The following is a 22,095-nucleotide window of genomic DNA, read 5'->3' as shown; positions in this document are numbered from 1 at the left end:
ATTGATAGAAAGAAAGGGGCAAAAAACACCAGACTATTGCAATGAATTTACCCAGGCTGGCATCAGCTGATGAAAGACTTTCAAAATCCATGAAAGTAACTCGCTGCGTCTGGCAGATATTACAATGCTGTTAAAATGTGCTCATAAATGCAGCAAAATGAGATGACGCCATATAATTGCCTGTGAAAACATGACATAGATGCTTCTACGGAACATTTGTACAGCAAGCTGTTAGGTTTGTATGACAACTGTGAGCCAACATCAAGAAAAAAAAAAAAAAAGAATGATTTTAAACATAAATAATTTATCCTTTACTACTGTATTCAAAGCCTGGGTTTGCATGCTGCTATTAGCTGATGTAAACCACACATTCACAGCTGATGTGTGTGTGACGCAACCTGTGCTCTCCGGAGCTTCAGCTCAAACTTCCATCATTACAGTCTTTTGAATGATGCATCGTAGTGCATTTACATCAGGCCACTGTATCAGCCAAGCCTGAATATCTTCCACCTATTCCATTTTCTTTTTTTTGTTTTTTTTTGTTGAAGCTTTCTCTGTGGGAATGATCACCCCTGCATCACTGCAGATGGTGTCGGTCTACATTTTTCATCACAGCTGAATATTCCTCATCAGCTGAATACTGAGCAGCAGCAGCAGCTCGGAGGAATAGCTGCTCTGTGCACAGCATGCATGACAGCGAGCCGAGGCAGTGATTGGCAAACATAAAAATAAAACTGAATAAATAAAACGTCCCCGGCACGGTCAAAGTGGAAAGAAAAAAGTTTGCCGTTTTGCACAATTCTCGGGAACACAACGCGTCTCGTTAACAGATGAAGTAAATAAAAATGATACGGAAGAATTAAAATAAAGAGTGACCAGAGGATCGTTAAAGAAACCCCTTTTAAACAAAACTCATCATTCTGAGGGAAAGATCTGCCTGACAGAAGAGACAGAAAAGTGTGAGTCATTACCATCGAAGTGCGATTTTGATGGGTGTGGTGAGGCAGGAGGTGAACAGGTCAGCAGGGAGGTCCGGGTTCATGGGCAGCAGCTCGTTTGCCTCGCACGCAGCCAGTTGGATGCAGTTCTTCATGGAGGGCGGAAGCGGCATCTGTGCGAGTGGGTGGCTGGGATTGATGGCCGCAACCTGAACAGACATACAACAGGTCAAAAGCTGTTTGGAGATTTATTTTTGACTAGCAGGTGGGCGTTTGTGTATATCCATCCAGAGCAGGTTCCACATTTGCAAATACATCAGGTAATCGATCTCGACGGGGAGTCTGGTTTTGAGCTCCAAAGCAGCGTTTTATTGAAGCTCCTCCACCACCTGACCAGCTCTCTCAGGAAATAAACAACAGAGAGGGAAAGAAGCTGCTAAACCGACACCGATTTATTTAAAATGAATCTTGCTCTCATCTGTCAGAGTGAGCATTGCTTTCAATATTACACTTTGATTCTCTGATGCTGGTTGTGATGGAATGGCGGGGGGTGAGGCAGACGTAACGCATTAGTGTAAAATCACTGACTGAAAATGACAAAACACATTTTAGGCCGAAAACAAAAAATGAATGAGTGCAGATATAGTCCACACAAAGGTACACCGATAAATCGGCCCTGTGATTACATGAAGAAACAATGTTATCCACCGTATCTACTTCCAGAAAGATCTGAAAATCAGCCACTGTCCTTTCATGCTTTGTTGTGAGAGGACTGACAGACAGACCTGCCCTCCAGGTTATAAATACACATATGTGGTTAACAGTACTCATACAGTTAGCTAGAAGAAGAAATAAGTAGTTCTTATCATCACTTTTATCATTATCACAACAATAGTAGAAAATATAGAGATAAAAATGTAAGTAACCCCCTGGATACAACTTTTAAACAACATCAAAGGGAATTCTGAAGTGTGAAAATTAAAACATTTCTGCAATATGTTTTCTTCTTTCCACACTTATCCATGACGCCTGGAAAATACAGACCTTTCCGTAAGTTATCAGACTGCCCAGAAAGCCTGGGTGTATCAATCTGTAAACTCATGATAAGTTGTGTTTTGCAGACACAATTAGCTGGAAAAACATATAAAAGATACAAAGTGAGAGCTGAATTACTGAAACTTAGAGGAAAAGAAAAATCTAATCTCTGAAGCAAACAAGACAGTTTATGTGGAGTGATGAGCACAAATGTGCAACAGGTGATGCCTTTAGCACCTAGTCACCACCTACATTAGTCTGCTCTGGTGTCTTTCTTGCAAGCTGTTTGCTCTCGTGAGACTCGCCATCAACTTGCTGCTGATAAAATCATGAGAACAACAGTTCTCATGACCGGATGATCATCGGAGCAGAAATGTATCAATAAGCAAAACCCATTCAAACAAAGACTTGCAGCATTGATTATTCAACACAGTCCCTGCAGACTGAAGAGTTGCTTTTAATGTTTCTAAGCTGTGTTACAGTGATGATGCATTTAGACTGAAAAACAAGAGGATGGCAAAAGGAAAAGCATCTCATTAAAGCCAAAAACATTTGCTGTCTTAGGAGTATTTGTTAAGCAATAAAAGTTGTTTCCTTTTTTTTTTCCCCATTGCTGCACAAAAGGCGAGCTGAATATCCTGTTGCATAAATTATATAGCACCGTTTTCCACCAGGCAAAAAACTTGGCAACAGATTCCTGTGAGAGAGAAAAAAAAAAGTGTTTAGGGAAACGGGTGAAGTTTTGTCTGCCCCTCTACAGGCGGTCTGTGAATGGAAAACAATCGTCCTGTTTATTCTGGGAGCCAACTTACGGAGCTATTTCTGCATCCCGGGTCGGGGAAGTCAATACTTCCAAATGTGAGATTTGGAGGAGGCGTGCCCATAATGTAAAACTTTAATTGTATCTGGAGCTCCTGACTATTTATAGGCTGATTTTACTGAAGGACTCCTGGTAAGTTTGATGATGGGACTTCTACATAGTTTGTTTGTAGAGCTGACTAGACTTTAATGAGCGCTGGAACTTAAACAGAGGCGGAAAGCCAAACCTTCTCTTATCATCCTGACTGTGATGGCATGCTTTTTTTTTTTTTTTTTTTTTTCATTGTGAGTCTTTATTCTGGTGAGAAATCAACCATTAGAGATGCTATTCTTCCTACCAAAAATATAATTAACTGCTGGGGGATAAAAAGGCAATTTTGACAGAAAAATAAAACAACTTATGACTACAATTAGAGGCATTGGACAATTAAACACAAATGATGGTTGATTAAGTGAAAAACAATTAATAATGCAATTAATTAAAATTAACTACATCATTATTAGAATCCTCACTATTAAGAACCAATAAAAATGTCATATGTTGTGAGTTTAGAGATTGTATTCTGTATATCTCAAGCAGCCTGTTCTTCTCCTCTAATCTCTGATTTCAACCACTCTACTGCCACTCATAGGATATTTTCAATGTAAACTTTTGAAATTGTTGTGTTTAAAATTCTCAGCAGATCAGTTTCTAAAATACAAATTAAAAATAAATAAAAAAAATCACAAAAACCCCCTCTATTTTGAAACCTGGTTTAAATTTCAGTCGTCTGGGTCTTCATCCCCAAATGCATTAGGCTGCTCTCATGTGTAATATAACATCTCAGATTAGAAAATCGGTTGATAAAGAGAGACTTAAGAGAATTACAACAAATTTGAAACAGAGATGCAAAGTGCTAAAACTCCTCTGTGTCTGCAAACACTTTAGGGAAATCAGGGAGCCAAGGAGGAAGAGCTTGGTTAATCAATTGGAAAAAGTGACAGTGTAAAGTGTTTTTGTCAATTTATGTAAGAAAAAAAAACAGGGTCTATTTATCCACTAATAAATCTTAAAAGTGTATGTGACAGCAAGGTTATATTTATAGATATATATATATATGTTTTAATAATGGAAAACAGAATGGTTTAATCAATCGCGGTCTTGTCAATAAATGACTAAAGTGTGTCCATCATCTCCAAGTTAACAGTCATTAAAATGAAAGAAGCTTGAATATCAGAGTTGATGCTGAAATTATAGCATCCACACAAAATGAACTACATTCCAACTAAAAAGACTGAAGACACCATCCACACTCTAGTCTGCTTATTTATTTATATACAGGATTATAAATGACTCCACAGTGCATCGACTAATACCTGCATTTAAATGTAACGTCACAATTTTCCTTCCACACTGCCACACACCCATCCAATCTATGAAGATGTTTCACTTTGAACATCTTCACTTGCAAATCAGTCAAACCTACAAAAATCTGTGTCCTTCTGACCAAAAACATCCATAATGTCAAAGTGGCTGAAGGCTGTTTCAGCCCTCAGTTTTCAGCGTTGCTCCTGAGCCGTATGAACAGGTTAAAACCGGCTCATTAGATCAGGGGATGCATGCAAACCACCTATGAAGAGTGGTACTGAAGTAAGCTTCAGCCCCATTCAGCTAGACGTGCTACTACTGCACAGGTATAAACAGGGTGTTTATACCTGTGCCTTGGAGCAGAGCTGCTGTGAAACAGTCAAAGCTGGATGCATTATAGCTTAAAAAATTCCTACTTTCACCTCGTGCTGTGAAACCACTGGAGATTTGCTCTGGAGAGAGCATGCAGTGTGACTTGTGATGCACAACCAATAGCAACAGACTCTTGGTGAAATACAACAACAGCATAAAAAATCGGAGGTTTTGTCACAGATACCAAAAAACGTAAGAGGAAACTATTTCATTTTGCTCGTTCAACTGCAGCTTCCAGTAAAGCTTATTAAACTTTAAAGATATCCTTGTAATGGAGCTGCATAGATTTATATAGGAACACTTTATTGTTGTATATGCTGCTCTTTACAAGTCCAATAACTCATTAATAGGCTCTGTAATAGAGGGCCAAAAAAGGAGGGTGAAGCCCAGATCTCATTACTTTATGTATTTAACACATAGCTCTAACAGTGGCTCTGCACACATGAATAAATAATGATATTAAAAAGAAAAATTGTCTCAACTAATAGAGCGGTGGCAAGGTGTGCCACTGTCTTCCTTCCTGTTGAATCAAACACATTTCTCTCTCCCCTTTGAAGCGCTTTGCGGGCGCGTACGATTGGTGCCGCTCAGATGGATTTCCGCCAATCTTGTTATGACATAATTCCTCCTTTGGCTAATTAGGAGATCCTGCTTGCGGAGAAATAAATCAGAAAGTAGTGCGTGCGTCTAATGCCTCTCGGTGCGTTAGCCTAAGAACATCATCTGGTGAAAGAAAGCGTGTCGCTGCCAGCCATGATAATCCTGACGGTAAACACAACAGCACCGCCGGCACAAGCTGATTAATGCCAAGCATCCACTGTAATTATCACATTAGCATATTGTAATCTGGGAAATTACCATGAAAATCATAATGACAGCCTTCTTTTTTTTTTGCTTTTACTGGGGACAATACGGCAGGATATAACTGTTGAAGACTCCTCTTTTTTTTATTCCATAAATGCAACGTTAAATTACAAAACTAATTCTTCACAGGAAGAGGATTTCAGATGTTCTCAGCAAAAGAGAGCTGCCATGTGAAACACTAATTGAGAACTACAGTTTAAGAGCTATGCATGCATTATTTATTGCAATATTACATGAGGGAAGGGGAGAAGGTTTAATGTTAGCGTACTGGAAACAGCAAAACCACAACACACACACAAACATGAGTACACCCAGAGAGCAGTAGCTGTAAGAGCTGCAGTGATTCCTTATCAACATCACACACACTTTACTCCCTGCTAATGCAACAAGCATGTTCACTGAGTGCTCACAGGAAGTGATGAGATTTTTAAAAGGAAGCAGGTGGCCCTATGGTTGTGCACTCAGTACACATCTCTTACACACACACACAGATGAACTGCATGGTCCACATGAGGTCCATAATACAGAAATGGGAGGAGGTGATAAAACACACCCCTCCCTCTGTCATGCCTCCCTAATCTCACCCAGCACTTGATCTGCATCACAGCGTTTTCGAGTAAAACGGTCCCTGGTGAAGTCAAGCTTGTCGTTCTGGGCGAGAGCTGAGAGGCGGTCCGTTTCTCGGTGCTGTGTGGTTGGATGACTCTGCTTGGGACCAGTGATGTGCAGAACGAATGTGCTGCAACACAGAGACTATCTGTGCATGTTAAGGAGGACAATCCCCCCTTACAGCAACGCACTTCTTGAACTTTTTAGAAACTGGGACAAAAGAGCTGCAAGGTTCAATCTGTTTTTGTCCATTTCTGTACAATAGATCAGGGGAAAAAAGAAGAATTTCAATCAAAGTAATGGGGAATTGTACTCCAGGTTTTTTGCAGCTCCTATGACATATTTTCTTCCAGAATTGTTCTCCATTTGTCTTTTCTGCGTTCCTATCATCTCTGACCAGCTTCCCTGTTCCTGCTGAAGAAAAGCATGCCAGTAGCATGATGCTGCCGCCACCACGACTCACTGTGGAGAGGTATTTAGACTGATGTGTGGTGTTAATCTTCCACTAGACATTACACTCTGCATGTCAGACCAATCCCCTGTGACAAACTGCGAATCGGTTTATAAATTTAAGCTTTTTTTTAGATAATGACTTTCTTTTTCTTTCACAGATGAACAGTGCTTCTAAAAATTCTCCCCAAATTAACCCCTGACCTGTCTGCTATGGCTTTTGACCTTTGTGACGCTGTGGCCTTCATAGACTAGCAGTAATTTGCAAATAAATTACTCACAGATTGATTCTTCCATAGCTTAGTGACTTCTGACAGCGTACACTGGATTTCATTTTCTGTACCAAAGTAAGTATTCAGAAGAGGAGGGGATCTGTTGATCCTCTCCTGAAAGATTGGGAGCTATTTGGAAGTCACCACCTTTATGCTAATCTTCCATTACATCACCCTATTACATACTTCCTGTTAAAGAGAGTGGAAAGTGCAGGTACCAAAGAGGAAAAGTGATATTGCGTATGGATATTATGCAACTTCCCATGCATCCAACTAAATTACTCCTTGAGCTTACTTCCTGCATAAATCCAACGGCTGAATCTGAAAGCTTTGGGACTGAAAACTTATTATGCAACGACGCAGGAAATCTCCTTAAGGTAAATGGAAGTATAAAAATGATCAATCAAACATTTGCTGCCTTGTTCCATCCCAGGCTTTATGGAATCAATTTGACAAAAACAGCACCGCAGTGTAAAAGAGGAGCGCTCTCATAAATAAACTTTCAATAGCAGTCAGAGTTTTATTTTCCTACTGGCTATTAGAAAAGGCACCCAGTGTTTTCTGAGTAGGTACAAAGCCTATTTAATTTCCCTTTTAGACTCATTTTACATGCAAGTAGTAACATTTGTAAAACCCAGCTAAATCACAACTGAACAATAAAAGCGTACATATTGGTGTAATTACACATGAAGTCCTCATATTGTGAAAAGCAGAGACATTAAGGAACAGATTGACAATAAGGTTTGCTGAGCTCTAAAATCTGATGTGTGAACACAAATCAAGATGGCAGTGAAAGAGAAAATCTTTCATTTGTGACCCAGAGGATCTACTGTTGTTCACGCTTGTACTGTTGTGTTTTGACGTTTCCCTGCTGCCACACACCCAACCTGATCAATGTGTGATTAACAAGCTTCTGGATGACTTGTTTACATACTGAGAACGTCACATAGTAATTTAAATCATGTGTACTGGAGCAGAGGCTCAGAGGACCGGGATTGAAACCTACTGATCTACAGGTGTTGTGTAGAGAAGAATGATCAAAATCTTCATTTCTGTATGTAAGAGGACATGTAGGAAAAAATTAAAAGCATGTACACATCAAGCAAGAACGTCGACATTTGTCCTCCCTCCCAGGGTTACAACTTCACTCTGTTCCTGCAGGCGTTTTTTTGGTTTTTTTTAGGAGTTCTCTCAGTTTTGAGGGAAAAGGTGTTTTCCCTCAAAAGAAAACACCTTTTGAGGGAATCAAAGTGCTAATTTAGTGGAGGAAAAGGTTTTTAAAGCATGTTTACCCACAATCCTCCTATGACCTCGTGAAACTCTCAGAACACAGCGGGTTAATCTGAGGGCAAACACAGGCACTGCAGCGACTCAGCAGTTTATCTGCTGCTTTCACCTTTACTTTTTAAAAGGGAGTGCATCATTCACCGTGGCTCCTCTTTGCCAACTTCCAGCTCCACACTGTACATCCTCCTATTTCCTCACTGACGTTTTTTTTTTTCCCGTTAATCTACAGTTTGGCAAAAACTTCTTTATGAATAATTAAAATAAATGACAGCGCCATCTCATCAGGCATTCACATTGCTAGTTTCAGCCAGAGGAGAAAAGATGAGACAACATAATAAAAAAGGTGAAGTGTTGAAAAGACTGAAGCAGTGATGGATTGCTTGAAGAGTTCCTACATATTCGTCATGTAAAAAATTCATACTTTGAGACTGAAATTTCCCAGGAGTCAGGCGTTCTGGATGGATGGATGGAGCAAGAGCAGGATAACAATGGAGAAACGACGCTAGGAAAGAAGGAAGCACACCAGGAAGAAAGGAAGGATGATACACTTATGAAAGGGCAGGAGGAAGGAGAGGAAGGACAGATAGAAGAGAAGTAGGACAAAATGAAGGACAAAAGGATAGGAGGAATAACAAGGAAGAAAAACAGCAAAAGGAAGTATGAAATTAGTGAAATTAGAAGGAAGAGAGGATGGAAATAAATAAGAAAGATGGAATAAAAGGAAGAATCAAGAGAATTAATGACATGAGAAAAGGAACAAACAAAAGGACACAATGAAAGAAGGACAAAAAGTAAAGAAGGAAGGCAGGACAAATAAAAAGGAAGGAAAGCATAAAATACACAAGGAAGAGAGACGGAGGACAGGAAGGAGGAAGAAAAAATGAAAGAAAATAAAGAAAGGATATAAAGAAGGATAAACGGTAGGACAGAAGAAAAAGGAAAAGTAATGAGGGGAAGAGGAAATTCACAAGGAAGAAAAGAAGCATTACAGGACATGAGAGGTAAAGGAAGGACACGTAGGAAGAAAAGAAGAACGGACATGAGGAAAGATAGAAGGAAAGGGGGAAAAGGACATGATAGAGGAAGATAGGACAGAGGAAAGGAAGAAGAAAGAAATTAAGGACAGAAAGACAGGGAGAGAAAAATGAGACACAAGATTGAAATAGCATTTAGTCTATGGGAAAGAAAGCAACATCTGATAATATAAAAAAAATTTATTCAAATCTTGAAAACTAAAATTAAAATCCAGACATTCCCACACTGTGTGGAAAGTTTGTATTTATGGATAAAGGGAACAAACCAAGTCCTTCAGATCCAGCTGAGAATCATAACTCGACACCATTTTGGTTTGACTTCCTCAACTTCTGTACAGGTCCTGTGTGCTCAGTAGTAACGCTGCCCATTTCTGTCTAATAACTCCAACACTTCATCTCGTTCTATCTGACTGCTCGCTAACTCTGTGTTTGAAAGACTCGTCTCATATTTTAGAATGTCGTCCTCTCCTGTTAAATCCCAGCTTGTATTTCATTGCTCCTGTGCAGCAACATGTCGTAAACCATGAATGGTTCTGCTGAAGCTCCCTCACCTCCAGCTCCTGTTCTCTCTGCAGGGCGAACTGCTTAAACGACTTGACGATAATTCCCGCGTTGGAGCAGTCGTAAACGAAAATGGACGGGCTCCCCATCCACGTCTGCAGGTCGTAGATGGACAGCGGGATGTATTGTGTGTAATTCTGAAAAGCAGAGGGAGATGAGAGGGGTGTGAGATTTGGTGCATCGTGTTGCTGCTGATAAGTCACTTTTATAGATTTCTACATTGTTCAATTATTCACCAGGCATCTGCTTGATGGAAACCGCTGATTAAAGAAGTGGGGAAAAAAGGTTTGAAAACGTGCAAGTGATGCAAACATGCAGAGCGGAGGAAGTTCATTTATTATATTGGAAATGTACACAGGAAAGACACAAAATCTTACTAAGTATTTTTGATCTACGTAGTTTCTAGTGCAAAATATCTCAATGCACTTGAAATAAGAAATAAAACAACTTACAAGTAACTTCTCAGCAAGATATATGAGCTTGTATTAAATCAATAATTCTTCAATATTGATGGAAATGTGCTAATCCTGCTGGCAGATTATTTCACTTGCCAGTGGAATTAGTAATTATTTACTTAAAACAAGCTCCTATATCTTGCTGAAAAGCTACTAATAGGTTAGTTTAGTCCAATTTCAAGGGTACTAAGATATTTGCACTAGAAACTAGACCAAAAGCACTTGGTAAGATTTTGTGTTTTCACAGTTTAACTTTATACACGACCAGTTGATGTTTAGGTGCAACTGGGAGCACTGCAGCGCTTCAGAGGAAAAAGATAAAGATGTAAAATAAACAGATTCATCTCCATAAACTTCAATTCTGGCAAGAAGTTAATTTATTTCAGGGGCTCAATCTGTGGTTCTGCTTGGGTGTTAAGAAATCCCAAGCTTCTTTAAGGGCCCATCTGCATTGTTGCCTCTGGTGCATCTCGTCTTCCCCTAGAAAATATTCCACAGGCTCTACGGGTTCGGGTCATGGAGTTTGATGGCCAATCAAGCTGGTATAACATGTTTGCTACAGTCTTTATCAGGTCCTTTAGCAGTGTGAGTAAGTATGAGGTCTTGCTAGAGGATGAAATCAGCATCTACATGAAGCTTGATTTTGGATGCAATAAAACATTTGGATGAACACCAGCAGATGCTTCCAGAGTCAGCACTGACTTTAAAATCCACTGGATTTCAAGCAACATTGATCTTGTGTCTCTCCACTCTTCCTCCAGATACTGGGACCTTGATTATCAAATGAAAAACTAAATGTAATTCTACCTTTAAAGAAAATGGTAACTGGTCCTTTTTGTCCTTAGTCCTGATTAGATACTTCTGATGTCCACTGTTCAGGAGTGGTTGAACTCATGTCCTAAATACGTCTGAGTGCAGAGGATCTTGAAGCTCTGACTTCATCTGGACTCCACACCTTGTGAATCTCCCTCATACTGGATGGGCTCTACTTGTGCTTCACAATCCTCTCAGCAGCTATCCCTGCTGATTGTGCCCTTTTTTATCCACACCTCTTCCTTCCACTCAACTTTCACATAATATGTTTAGACACAACACTCTGAAAAGTCTGCTTTCTTTTTTTTTTAATGATCTTTTGTGACTTTACCTCCTTGTGGTGGCTGTCTTATTATTGTATTGTCTACAATGATGCAAAGTCAGAACTGTTAATCAGTCCTGTTTTTGAGCCCATCATAGTTTAACTTTAGAGAATTCTACTGTGAATACAGTTAAATGTTCAATTAATCCAAAAAGTTTTAAACAAAATGTATTTGTCCTGCAAACTTTGCTTTAATTCTACTTTTTTCTATCTAATCATACAAACAAAAACAAAACAGATTATTCCCCTTTCATATACTTATTGACAAATTACACTTTTACTTAATGACTCAATATGTGTAAACTTTAAAGGTAAAACCAGGAATTCTTATGAACTCTTTTGTGTTTTCTACCTTGTTAAAAACCCAGATTTCCCCGTTGACGGTGGGCCGTGGAACTCCATGGCCGTTGTAGTGGAAGAGGACTCTCTCCTCTTTGGCGTTGCGTCTCAGTGACGTGCAAAGTTTCTTCACTTCGTCCACTGTGGGGTCCAGACTCTGTTTGTAGCGTGCCTGAAAAGCATAACAACAAAGACATCAGGATGACATACGTCTACCTTAATCTTAATACAGCTACCATCTAATCAGGCCCTAAAATGAGATCACACACAAATCAAATGCCAAAAATATAAGAAGCAAAGTGGCACATTGCTGCATCTCCTCAAATCGCCAAATAAGCTTCTGAACATACTGGCAAATAAGTGTCTTTGTCACCGTCTGTATGTCGCCTGCTTGTTTTCTCGACCACCTATTGCGTATTTCATCTCCGACTCCACTGCTCTGGAGCCACAAAGCGTGAAGTTCATAGCAGCATTCGGCGTAACTAATCCAAGGAGATTTTACAGCCGGAGACGAGGGGAGTGTTTTTTGGGTTTTTACTAAATCAAGGGCTGGAGTGTGCGAAGCTGAAAGTGACACGGAGGTGTCAGCAGCTAGTTATGCAACAGAAAAGCTCCTCTTCTGACTGCTCTGAATCATTGTGAAGCTCAACGAAGCCCTTTTGTTGCGTAACTAACGTGGCTTTTAGTGAACAGCCTGCCTCCTGTTGACTGGATGTGAATCACAGCAGACATTTTAACGTAGACTCATCTAACAACCATCCAGCCAATACAGCTCATAAAAACAGCAAGCTGACCTTGTGGACCAACAGTTTTACTTAGCTATCTAACACAACCATCACTTTGCTCAGAACAATAACTCCCCTCCGTTTACCTGGACAAGACAAAAGAGGTTATTATATGTGTCTTGCAAATATGTGTCTTGCTCTACTATTGTAGCAATGATTTTCTTCAATTATCTTTAAAAAAAAACAGTAAATGTTTAATGAAATCAATTTCTCTCACACCAAAAAAATATGTAATTATGACAAAAATAAAACCAGTTTTTTTTTTTTTTTCTGCTCTTCGATTCACTTTTATTTAGAATATATTTCAGGCAGAAAACATTTCTAGGGCTTTGATTTTTTTATTTTTTATTTTCCTTTCATCTGTTAGTTTACTATTGTTAAGATCTGTTGCAAGTTTCTTTCAGATAAAACCGCTAAAAACTTTCTACTGGAAAATGCTCACATGAAAAACAAGCAGAACTCATCTATAGATTATGAATTCTGACAATATGGAAAGCTTTGGAGTATAACTTTCTTGAAAAACTTTTTAAAAAGCATTAAGGTTGCTTGGGTAAAACTCTACCAACACATAACATCAACTTATAAATATTTGCCCATCTACTGTGCAAATAATATTTTGCATTGTGTGTAATGTTCTGCAATGTTCCTCACAATGTTTATCCGATTGTGTGGAAATATATTGATTCTTCTGTAGATGTGGATGTATACTTGGACTCATTAGGCTAAAAAATAAAACCCCTCTTCATTTTTAGCTTTCTTAAACCTTTTGGTCGTCTAAATATTCAGAGTAAAAACTAGCTGGTGTTTGGACTGGACCAAAATTTAACCTAATTTGAGAAAATGAAAAACATAAAAGGTGATAAAAGTTTACATCGATGTGCAATGCCACTTTTATATAAAAACAGGGATGTGAGCATGTACTATATCCTTATACATGTTTATCTGACTCTAGTTATTCAAATTTGCAGTAAATATGCAGTAAATATTTGCAATTTAACTTGTATAAAGTGTAAAGTATATAAGTATATATGTAAAGTATATAAGTATATATATAAAGTATATATAAGTATATATATAAAGTATATAAGTGTATACACAGATAAAGATTTTAAAAATTATAATAAATAGCTGGAGAAAACACGTTTATTTCATTCTAAAAATGTTCTCATCACGTCACACAGATCTATGCAGTTCTTCTTGGAATGACGATGAAATGAAATCAAACAATGAGGAAACTTTGGTACAAGCAGGAAAGAAACCAGGAGCTGATGGATTCTTTTTTAAACGAGTTACTTGAATACAAATAAATAGCTGTGCAATGTGGCTAATAAGCACCTAATGATTTATTTCAAATATGTAGAACATTTTCTTCTTCAAAACTTTCCCAAACAAGAATTGTCGAACATTTTAACAGTGTTCAATTATTCAAATAATCAACTATTTGGTGACTAAATGATTCTGGATATTGTAATCCTACCTATATCTTGTTATTTGTGAATTGCTGAATCAGAACACACACAGTTTGTCGCATCACATAAAATACAGCGGCCAAGCTGAGCAGACGCCAATATTCCTGATTCCAGTGTCCAGAGGACGACAAACAGAAGAATCATGGCGGAACTGGCAGGATAATTTAATTTGTGCATTATTGGATAAAAGCGTCTGAATTCCAACAGGCCCAACACTAATATCTGTGGTATCAAGTGGCATCTGAAGGGCATAATGGTGTTACAGTGAGTGATGGAGACAGGGTATCTGAATTACATGTGAAAAAGGTAAGGCAGTATCAATTAACACTAAGAAATAAAAAGGTAAATATGAACTAAATGAAAGAAATTAAACAAGTGAAGAAAAAAAAACACAGAGGAGAATCCGACATACAGAAGAAAAAACAACTACGATGGCACACCTGGAAGTTCGGTGGATGTCAGAGAAATTTTTATATTGTTTTTTTCTCTTTTAGTCCACAAACTATTGTTTCTTCCTCGTCGGCCATGATTGTTTATTCTGATCTATTGCCTGATCTCAAGAGATTTTGTGCAAGATTTGAATGTTTGTGGCTATACACCAAATAGTAGAGAACCAACCTGTTATATCTATGATTAGTTTGTTGTCATGTGCGGGGTCTCTTATGCTTTGAAAATCGGCCAACAATTTTAAAATCTTGCTGTGTGAATTAGGCACTAGGGTCATTGTCCATTTGGATGACCCATTTGTGCTCAAGCTGCAATGTCTTCAGATGTCACTCCAATATTTCTGTATCATGTTATTTCCTCATAATACCATCTAATATCCCATCTACTTTCATCCAAATGTAACAACTGTCATTCTGGGCAAGCACTTCAGATTTAATTTCATCAGACCGTGACTCCATGGGTGTATTTGCTGACTGTAATCTGGCTTTTTATGTTGCTTTTGGAGCAACGGCTTCTTCCTCCGCATGTGGCCTTCAGCCCATAGCGGCACAGGACTCATTTCAACGAGGATAATGACTCTCACCAGCTTCAGCCGGCCTTCTTACACAGTCTTTCACTTTTCATTAAAAAAAAATATATATATATATGCACATTTGCCACTAAAACAAGTTCATTTGGATGGAAAGATGGAAATTGACACGTTAGAACTAAAATGATTCTGCAAAGGATATCTTATTTTGTGGCCAAGATAATGAAATTGTCATCTGAAAGCTGTGTTGTTTATTAACTCAAGTTAGTTTCTGACATTAAATTTGTTTGACTGAAACAGTATATGACGTTTTCTTAATAAAATCAGTTTGTAAGGAGAATACTCAGAAACGAACTGTTGACACCACAACTCCCCCCCCCCAAAAAAAAAAATAAAATAAAATAAAATATATATAAATAACGATGCCTTTGCCACTGATGGTGAAATGAAATGTACACATTCAATGAGCTGATCCGTTTTAGTTGATTCAGCACCTGATCCCTCAGAGTGACAAAGACACGAAGCCACTTTTGTCCTGCCCAGTTGTCACCGTCACCTTTAGCAGTGCACTGTTGACTTTTACCCAGAATAGTTTCTCACCGTGTCATCACCGACGTCGTGATGACTGTATCTCTGGTCCTTGACATGCTGTACAGCCCCTACCTTTCCAGGTCATTGTGTGAGTTTTCTGTTTCTGCCTTGTTTTGTTGTACTTGTGAAAATCAATGTGTGACACAAAGATTAGGCAAGGTTTCGGGAGGTTCTCCACCTTGTGTATGGTACAACTAAAGTGATTTGCATAGGAAGTTTTAGTATTAGATTATATTTATGACAAAAGACAATGTAATTTTTTAGTATAGGTCTTAGTCTTAACTTTCTATGGCTGAGGGTGTCACTGGCCTAAAAACTCGACGTAATAATTTTTCCACACATGTAGCATTGTCATAAAGGAAGTGACATGATGTTTGTCTATAAATGCACTGACAGCTTTTCTTGGTGAAAAGATGGATTTGTGCACAAACACGTATTGTGTTTTCCGATTTTAATTCCTTGCTGGTATTTCAGTTGAATATCATATTTGTCGTTATTACAAATCTATAGTAAATAGTTCAGTCTGGAATTGTTTTTCAGTCCCAGATTCAATCCGATTATAAATATTTCCTCATGAATATTTCAGTCTGTAACCACATTTTATTGGCTAAATGCTGTTGTCTTGAGACAAATTGGTACAAAAAATTAAATCAGCCTTGGTTGCAAGATTTTGATGTAAAATGTATCTGGCGCATTAAAATACCAGATCTAGCTTGGTTTGTGTATCTGGTAGTAGTATGTAATAAATAGAGGAGACTTTAAATGTTTCCAGGAATCGGCCATTTGATTTATTTGTCTGTTTCTCTGTGGTGCTTTTACTTTCAGACATGCCGTTTGTTCCCAGAAGATGTTGTTGGCTGGTGATTGAGGGGACAGAGGTTGACTTTGCTCATTTCCTCTCTCTGACACATTCACTTTTCACTGTCATTAAGGGTAACCTGTGCAATAGTTCCCCCAATTTATTTAGATGGAATACATGAGAGTGTGATCATTTAAATAAAGGTAACATCAAACTAGACTCTATAGTTGAAAGAAGATAATTGCATTTTTAAGTATGTAATTTCTGTTTCATACTTTATCATCCAAAGTGCTTGTCATTTATTTAGATGTACATGGTTTCTCTGCATGAATAATTAAATAATTGAGCTTATCACGTTGTTGTTGTTTTTTTTTATCATTGTATATGTGACAACCAGCAAAGCTCACCTTGCATCCTTCAGCATAAGAGTCTGAATTTAATTGCATCCTGAATGCTTGTAGTGCTTTGTAAAGGTCACCTGTTCTCAGCTAGTGACATGATGATAAATGGGACCTGAAATGATACAGGGCACACCTTTAAGACGAGCATGTTTCCTGTGTGATGTTATGCAACAGTGTTGTTTTACAGCAGCGCAACATAAAACACTTTAGAGGCAGAAGCTCCCACTGAAGATCTGCATCGCTCATAGTTCGCTTTCACCTCTTGTGGTCAAAGTTTGTGGACAGAGCTGAAAGTGAGTGTGTGAGCAAGGCACCCCATAAAAATAACCAAAAATCCAGACAACTATTGTGATAAACTTATCGAAAAGCGTCCGATCCATGGCAGACAGTTTAAATGCAACTGAATCAAATACTAAGGAAACGTATGAAAGCTCTAGCTTTTGAAGAGCAGAAATAATCGGTAACACTAACTGACCTGAAACAGTAAAAGTTCAATCCGACTGAATGTCATGTTTACTACAGAGCATGTAATTATCTGGTTGCAAATGTTTTTTTCCCCCAAATTTAACTAAATCATTTTCTTTTCTTAAGGGTTGGCAAACAAGTCCCTGTGAGCTCACAGTAAAATGTGAAAACAGCAAACTAACATTGCTGATGAAAACCGACCTTCGAGCACCTACGAGACCTGACCGGGAAGAGGTTTGAACAAAAATAAATGAAGGACACGTATTTAAATTCCGGTGAGGAAGAGCAGCCAAGTTAGACAAACAGAGTTGATAGTCATTTCCCTGGTGACAGCAGTCCTGCTGAGGCCAGTGTGTCCAGGCTGACTCAGTTCACAGCAGGTCTTTTGGAGGAGAGGGTGCGATGACACGTCACCATCCAATCGCGCCAAAACTCACCTCCTGTCAACACGACAGGCCCCGCACAATCCTTCCTCCTCTACTGCAAATCAATGTATGTCTAGTTATAGAAGACGGCTTAGTTCTTCTAAAATAACTTCTTCTTTCAAAGTTCTGAAGAGTTCATCCACGATGTTAAAAACCTGCACGCTGTCACTTATGTTTTTACACATTCTGCCTGGCAAGTACCAGACAGACAAACACATCCATTTGAGATCCAACATCAAGTTCTCCTCAAACAAGCAGGATGCTGGAAGAGAGCGATCTGAGTCAGAACAGGACTGCTGCTGCTGCTAATGCTGCTGCTGCTTCTGACTAAGTGGTATGAGTTACGCAACCGGCAGAAGGTCCGAATCCACTAAACACTGCTGCGCCGTACATTTACGAGGGTCTGATTATTTCCAATAAGCAGGGCTTCAAGCGCGCATGGACAAACTGATTCCGATAATGATTTAAAAGCCCTCACAATCCCTCATCTAGCTTCTCCTCTAAATGAAATTGGAGCTGAGAAATCAATTTGGCTTTCTGTCTTCCACCAGAAAATTTTTTATCACTTATCAAGTTCGACCACTTCCTATTCTTCCAGAGATAGCCCAACAAAACATCCATTCAGACATTCACCTCCTATTTCTGTGTGCTAGTCATAGAAAGTATTTGTATTTAAATGACATTTGGGAATCGTTCATTTTTCCTTTTTCCATCTGTTTATTTGCGCCAAAGGTGGAAACCACAACCGAGGTGATCTAATCATATTGTAGATAATAAAACATTTTATGATAGTCACATTAATTGGCACACAATATACATGGGTGGTTTAGGAACCAATTAAAGAAGGTGTTATTAAGCTGCATTAATTTAAAATCTCTGCGAATCTAGTGATGGTGCTGTAAATTTGTGATAGCAAAGGGAGAGAGAGACCTCTCAAGCACCAGTCCAATTAAAATCAAAGACTTGAGTAGCACTTGAAACTAATTTTCAGACATTTTTAATTAAAATCCTTCACCTTGAGGGGTCTAAAATAGGTGAAACTTATGTTCTTTACGCCATTTCTCCTTTAATCGATAGTTTTCATAGAAGTTGTAAAAACAGAAAAACCAATCCAGCTGAGTTCATGGCACATTACAACTCAATTTTTAGATAGGATGAGGATTACTATACTCAGACCAGGTTTATGCCAGGATGAGGAGAAGCTAAAAATAAGCAAACTGTCAGATGTTGCGCCTCATTAACAACTTGGGCGACTTAAATTTATCTGGAAAGAAATGCAGGAAACTGGAAGCAATTCTTAAAGAAGAAAAACAACACATGGCAAGCATTTTTTGTCAATCCAGTGTCTAGCAAAGGTACATTTACATGCAACTGCAAATTTTCCAAGAGGTAAGGAGAGGGTACGCATTAATCAGAGGAGCAGCAGAGATCCACCGCTCTTGTGGCAAGAAGAAAGCCTTAAGAAATCTGATTTGTAGTTTGGCAGAAGTCATGCTGAGGAGACAACATGTGCAAGAACCTGGTCTAATTAGACCAAAATTGAACTCCTGGATGAAAAATAAAATTAAAAAAGGCATGCTGTGAGGATGCCTTATTTCAGCGAGTTGATGAAAAGAGGAATGCCGCTTTCCTCGAGAAGCTGTAAAAGACTTGAGTGGGAAGGTTCACCTTCCAACAACAAGCCAAGGCTACAAACAAAAGATTCAGATAAAAATATATTGGTTAAATCGGGGACTTAAATCCAGCTTAGATTGTTTGGCAACACTTAAACATTGTCGTTTATGCATGCTCTCAAACCAATTTCTTTCTTGGTCCATCTCTTAAGATCTCAGGTGCAATCATTCATGTGTCTAGTAGTAACATGACAAGATGTCTTTAAAAGGCACTTTGATATTTAACTCTGCAGATGTTTGCCCTACAGTTTGCTGATTTAATGTCCAGGCCTCCTTAAATTTTACTTTTGGCGTCTTTCATTTTACGTCACATATTTTTTTAGCGAAGCTGGAAAACAGACCACATATTATAGGCCTTCTGCTTTCGCTGATCCAATTACCTTGCTCTTTTTAACTATCATAATAAAAAGAACTTGAGTAATTGTTTCCTCTATGTTTCACTTCAGTTACCCACAAGTTTGCACTCGTCTGGACAGGAGAAATATAGTTTGGATTCAATATATCCTTTTAATATTGATGAAAATTATGAATAAAATACTTCAACATTTCAATAAAAGGCTGAATTAAAGTACTGGCAGAACATTTGAGCAGCAGTCAAACCAACCTGTGCTTCTGCAGATGTATTTTAGCAGTTATTCTTATCCCATGCTGCCAGCTGCCTATTACATCGCTATCCTCTGGTCTAATCAACTGCTGCCCTCATTTCCAGCCACCTGCAGGGCCACTTGCACCGGTTGGTGATTGAGGAGGGACCGAAGCGGGCAAGAGTGCCACAAACCATTAGCCTAGAGACAGAGCTTAGGGAACGGTGCTGATTTTAACTCTGTGTGATGTCAGAACAAAGTGTGCCTCTACTGAGGCTCAAATTTTAAATTTATTGAAATATTCAGCAGCAGTTCGTATCAGATTTGCATCGCAAAGTACACAAAAAGGTGAGGAACTAAAGCAGTTATTAGAAATCTTAATTAGATAAAGCAAAGGTCTGCAAACTGCTGCAAATATTAATGTTAGTAATTTGTGTTGCCGGGAAATCATTAGTCTTGCTACTAGATCTTTCCCCACAGCAACAGCATGTAGAGACAAGAGTTATTAGTATTGATCAAACAACCCAAAGACATATTATGGCTATTTGTGCTGTGGTGCATTAAGAATACGTTCTCTTTAGCAAAGTAAAACTATTATCTATTCAGCAGTCAATTTTTAAAATAAACATCTAATTACGAGAAAATGAATGGTACCTTGTTCCCAAACAGACTATAGGTAAAGTTTTGATTTATCCTTTTTTCACTGACATGAAAACAACAGAATTGAATTCGAAGTAAAAGGAGGTGGGAAACTTTTTAAAAAAATAATCTAATAAGGTTATTAGCCTGGTAAAAAAAAATAGCCTTTTGTTCTTCACTTTCATCATAAACTGTATATCTAATTATTTAACTCTGCTCATCAGATTTAGTCTGATGAAGATTTCTATTTAGTGTGTGTTTTACAGCGACCTGTATAATCACGGAAATAAACAATGCGTGTGTGTGATATATTTCTTTGCTTACCTGTACAGACTGTGAAACCACAGGGACAACAGGGACAATAAAGATACATCTAATGAGACATAAAGGAAGTGCAACCCCTCTGACAGACTTCATATAAAGGAGAAACAAAAAGTCAAAGCTCTAAAACTATAAGACTACATGTCCAGGTATAAACAGAGAGCAAAGGTGGTGGGTGTCAGGCGAGACCTTGCTGTTCAGAGGTTACACAGACCTTCAGTAACCCACTGAAGGGATTTGTGTTGCCAGAGTTACACTTCAATGGACATTAAAATCAATTCAGCATGTAGTGTCTGGCACAGGTATTTATATCCCTGAACTTTATCACATTTTGTCTCACTACAAACTTTAAATTTCAATGTTTTTATGGGATAAGCCCATACAAAATATTATTCTCAATTTCCATTGAAAGGATTTAGGGTTGCACAAGAAAGACCCTCTAAAGATATTGCATGTAAAGTGACAACAATGAGCAAAAAGATCTGTGACACTTTGCTGGACTGATGGGATGTTTTATCAGGAAAACTGTGAGGATGATGTAACCTAAGAGCTGGTCTTAATTTTCTCCTGGATGAAAATTTGATATAATCAAAAAGGAATCAGCTTAATAAAATATCTGTATTACTGTTATGAAGAAAAAAGCATACTCAAATTTCTAAAACTTGAGACAAAGCATAACTTAAATTCAAATTGATTAAATCTTACAATGTTTGCTGACCAGTTATGTTCACAAAAGATTTGATTAATAAAGTCCTAAGAGCCAAAATTTAGTTCTGAATATTCAAAGAAAAGCAGACACATGCAAAATAAACACGTAATTCTAATAAGATGGCTCCCAGATAACCTTGTCAGATAATAAAATATTAAAATGTGTTATGCAAGACTGTCTGATCTTCAAGGGTACATTTGCCGGGAGTTGTTGCAGGGATCAAATGGCACCGATTCGTTTATGTTCTGTATCTTTTCTAGATGTGGAAAGAGTGCAAACATTTGGGAGGTGGCCGCGAATAAAAGGACAAAAAATAGACTGGACAGGAAGAACAAGAAAGCTGAGAGGCGTAACAGCAAACTAAAAGGAAAATGAAAGGGTGGAGGATGGGAATGTAGGAAAAAGAATCATCTTCTGCCTCCAACATCCTGAAAGAGAAAGCTGATCGTCTGGTAGGATGGGGTTATGCATTTATCGGGAGGAATAAAGTAGAGGGAGAGGCAAGACTGTATTAGATAAAAGCTCAGACGATGGAAATGTCCCGTTATTTAATTACAACTACAGGTATTTCCAAAGCCAGCTCTCTTTTATCAGATGCAACCTTTTAAATACAATACTATGTGTGCATAAAAAAAACAAAAATAAAAAATAAAAAAAAAAACATCATCAGATCCAGACTTTAACATAATCCCGCAAAAGAAAACATTTAAAATACTTCAGGTTTTTTCTCCTAAGCAGCC

At 38.3% G+C, this 22,095-nt stretch overlaps 1 protein-coding gene across 4 annotated transcripts in view; it reads right to left on the bottom strand.

Moving 5' to 3' along the window:
• The window catches only part of rptor (regulatory associated protein of MTOR, complex 1), a 127,576-nt gene that overhangs the window by 91,146 nt on the left and 14,335 nt on the right, over positions 1–22,095 (bottom strand). For all 4 annotated transcript variants that reach the window (XM_016667365.1, XM_007545000.2, XM_007545007.2 and 1 more), the window contains exons 3-5: positions 11,532–11,690; positions 9,580–9,726; positions 972–1,147 (exon numbers count right to left, since the gene is read on the bottom strand). In XM_016667365.1, the coding sequence (XP_016522851.1) occupies positions 972–1,147; positions 9,580–9,726; positions 11,532–11,690 (482 nt within the window). The remainder of the gene's footprint in view (positions 1–971; positions 1,148–9,579; positions 9,727–11,531; positions 11,691–22,095) is intronic.

Source organism: Poecilia formosa, unplaced genomic scaffold, assembly GCF_000485575.1.
Source record: "Poecilia formosa unplaced genomic scaffold, Poecilia_formosa-5.1.2 Scaffold11, whole genome shotgun sequence".
In the NCBI taxonomy this organism is placed as follows: Eukaryota; Metazoa; Chordata; class Actinopteri; order Cyprinodontiformes; family Poeciliidae; genus Poecilia; species Poecilia formosa.
This window is presented reverse-complemented; position numbering and strand designations above follow the sequence as displayed.